Source organism: Leopardus geoffroyi, chromosome E2, assembly GCF_018350155.1.
Source record: "Leopardus geoffroyi isolate Oge1 chromosome E2, O.geoffroyi_Oge1_pat1.0, whole genome shotgun sequence".
NCBI classification, from domain to species: domain Eukaryota; kingdom Metazoa; phylum Chordata; class Mammalia; order Carnivora; family Felidae; genus Leopardus; species Leopardus geoffroyi.
The window spans coordinates 5,749,159-5,752,350 of NC_059335.1; the positions used below are offsets into that span (position 1 = coordinate 5,749,159).

General features: G+C 39.0%; 1 protein-coding gene across 1 annotated transcript; it reads left to right on the forward strand.

Moving 5' to 3' along the window:
- Window positions 1–1,876: 1,876 nt before the first annotated feature.
- Window positions 1,877–2,809, forward strand: LOC123578477 (vomeronasal type-1 receptor 4-like). Its single transcript, XM_045441349.1, has one exon. It carries the CDS (start codon window positions 1,877–1,879, stop codon window positions 2,807–2,809), a length of 933 nt encoding a protein of 310 aa, XP_045297305.1.
- Window positions 2,810–3,192: the final 383 nt, after the last annotated feature.

Here is a 3,192-nt window from a genome sequence, read left to right on the forward strand (position 1 = left end):
TCTTGGAAAGTGACGGTCTCAGAAAGAGAGAGTCTTCTGGTTGAGTGCCAAGGGCGCACAGGAAGGAGGAATAATTCTGAGGCATGAGCTGAGCTAGTAAATGGAGATGGGTTCCTAGACCTGATGGCTCCTGACCTGATTTAGTGTAATCCTAACTGACAGTGAATACTGGTGTTTAATCCAAGTGATAAGGAAAACAGACTTTAAAGTACTTAAGGACTGTGTACAGGAATCATAGACTACATTTTCAGGATTTGTAGCAGTGTGACTCTAACATCTGCATGCTTGTAATAAGGATTAAAATAAATCTACAGGAATCCTCTAAACTAGTGTAAAACCAGTGCATCCAAAAGGCAATTTCTGATATAGGAATGATTTCTCTAATTCTGGGTGTATGAAGAGCTATGGAGACAAGAATTGTTTCCTACTGAATATATCCTTGGTCTATTGAGTTTGGTGAGACTGTTGTCCCTCTTCAAATTAAGGGGGAAGCAATTGAAATAGTAACGTTACAAAATGGGTTTCAGACAGCAACTATTACCCGGGAAATATCTTGTGATGTATTCTCTGGTTTAAAACTATTCTTATATTAACCCCAAACTCTACAATCTCAATTTATATAATACACACACTTTCAAGCTAAGAAATTCTCTTGTGTAAGTCTTACATTTTGATTTTTCACAAACCTTATCTTATTGCTAATACCTTTTCTTAAGTGGTGGTAAACAGAGCAGCTTAAGATTTGAAATTAGTAATACTGAGTTTCTATTCTATACCAGCTTATCACATATTGGCATTTCAAGTCTCACTATTTAGGGCATGACATGGCATTCAATGATTTCTATGGTAGGTGTCATAAAAGAAAAATAGTGGATCAATTGCCAATATGCTAGAAAGCTAACGACACACTCTTTTCTTTAAACACAATTTGTCATGGAGCAGGTCCCTAGAATTATACTACAGTCAGTGAGTCTACATTTGATTGAGATATTTAAATATTCATTATTGTTAGTGGTCAACACAAGAAATCTTTAAACATAAATGAAAAAATGTTAGAAAAAATACTACTTATCTAAAATAAGATCACAAGGTATGAGAATGTCTGAATATATGCCTGTATTTTGAATGTTTTTTAAAGTTTATTTATTTAAGTAATCTGTACACCTGATGTGGGCTCTAACTCACAACTCCCAGATCAAGAGTCACATGCTCTTACAACTGAGCCATCCAGGCATACCTATAGACCTGTATTTTTTTTTAAATATTTATTCAATGAGAGATTGAAAGAGAGAGAGAGAGAGAGAATGAGAATGAATCCCAAGCAGGTTCCACACTCAGTGCAGGTATCCTCAGATCACAACCTGAGCCAAAATCAAAAGTTGGATGCTCAAGCGACTAAGCCTCCCAGGTGCCCCTATACACCTGTATTTTGAAGAATACATCTAATTAGCTTTGTTAAAACAGCACTGTGTTTAAAGGCACTGCCATCATACCAGCCCAGTCAGGTTCTAATCTCCCCATTCCCATTCAAATGTCAAAACATTTGAATTCGACAAATCACCAAACTTTCTCTGCCTCCTTATCTTTTCCATGAAAATACTGACTCTCAACAACGTATGAAGAATACAGAATGTACTACATACACAGCCTTTATAGCAATGATCTATGTTACGTAAAAAGCTCTTCTAGTGTTCTAAGTTCAGCCCTTGGAAACTTGTTAAAAAGTAAATATTCTAAATAATTATTTTTAAGTGGGAACTCAAGTTAAGTGGAGCACATTGGATTTTAACCAATGTGACACACGTGCCTCACACCTCCTGTTCCCATGCAGGAACCTGGCTCAGAAGAAGAATTTCACTCCCTGGGATTTTACAGAATGACCACCAGGGATTTGACGATGGCAATGATCTTTTTCTTACAAACTACAGTTGGACTTCTGGGGAATTTCTCTGTTTTTTACTATTATCTCTTCCTTTATTTGACAGGATACAAGCTTAGGTGCACAGACTTGATTCTTAAGTATCTGACTGTAGCCAACCTCTTAGTTATTTTTTCTAAAGGAATCCCTCAAACAATGGCATCTTTTGGGTTGACACATTTTCTCGATGATTTTGGATGCAGACTTGTTTTCTTTGTTCACAGAGTGGGCAGGGATGTGGCCATTGGAACCACCTGCCTCTTGACTGTCTTCCAGGTGATCATGATCAGTCCTGGGGACTCCAGGTGGGCACAGCTTAAAATAAAAGCTCCCAAGTACGTGGGCACCTCCAACATCTTCTGCTGGGTCTTGAATATAGTGCGAAGTATTGTGGTTCCTTTTCATCTAACTGACAAAAGGAATAACATAAACATCACAAGGAAAATAGATCAGGACTACTGTTATGCGGTATCTGACGACAAAATCACAGAGTTATTCTATGTGCCATTGCTATTATCCTATGATGGTTTCTGTTTGGGGCTCATGCTCTGGGCCAGTGGCTCCATGGTTTTCATCCTGCACAGGCACAAGCAGCGGGTCCAATACATTCATAGGAACAATCTCTCCCCCAGATCCTCCCCTGAGAGCAGGGCCACCCGAAGCATCCTTGTGCTGGCGTGCTTCTTCCTTTCTTTATGGATGCTGTCCTCTATCTTCCACATTTGTTTGTCAGTTTTTAACAACTCCAGTCTGTGGCTGAGGAACACTTCTACACTACTCACTGTGTGTTTTCCTACTCTCAGCCCCTACATTTTCATGAGCTATGACCCCAGAGTGTCCACCCTCTACTCTGCCTGGATAAGGAAACAAAACTCCCTAAACTTACCATAAATATGTAAGTTATATGCCTATTCACAGTGGTTATTTATTAACCCCTTTCAATGTGCAAGCACATTTATGAAATATTCATATTATGAGAGAGGGGTAAACGAGACAAACTGAGCTTCTCCTAAATAAACAACATCCAGAGCAATTATAAACGAAATGTGGTATAGTTATCAAGTTAAAATACAGTAGCACCTCCTTATCCAAGGTCTCACCCTCTGCAGTTTGTGTTCCATGTGGTCAACGGCAGCCCACGAGCAGACAATCCTCCTTCTGATTTATGGTCAGAAGCTCCATAGCAGCCTAGTGCTAAATCACAAGCCTACCTCATTCCCCTCACTTCATCTCATCACGTAGGCATTTTATTGTCTCACATCATCATAAGAAGT

Coding starts and splice junctions, on each gene's coding strand:
- LOC123578477 (XM_045441349.1), top strand. CDS start 1,877: ATGACCACCAGGGATTTGACGATGGCAATGATCTTTTTCTTACAAACT.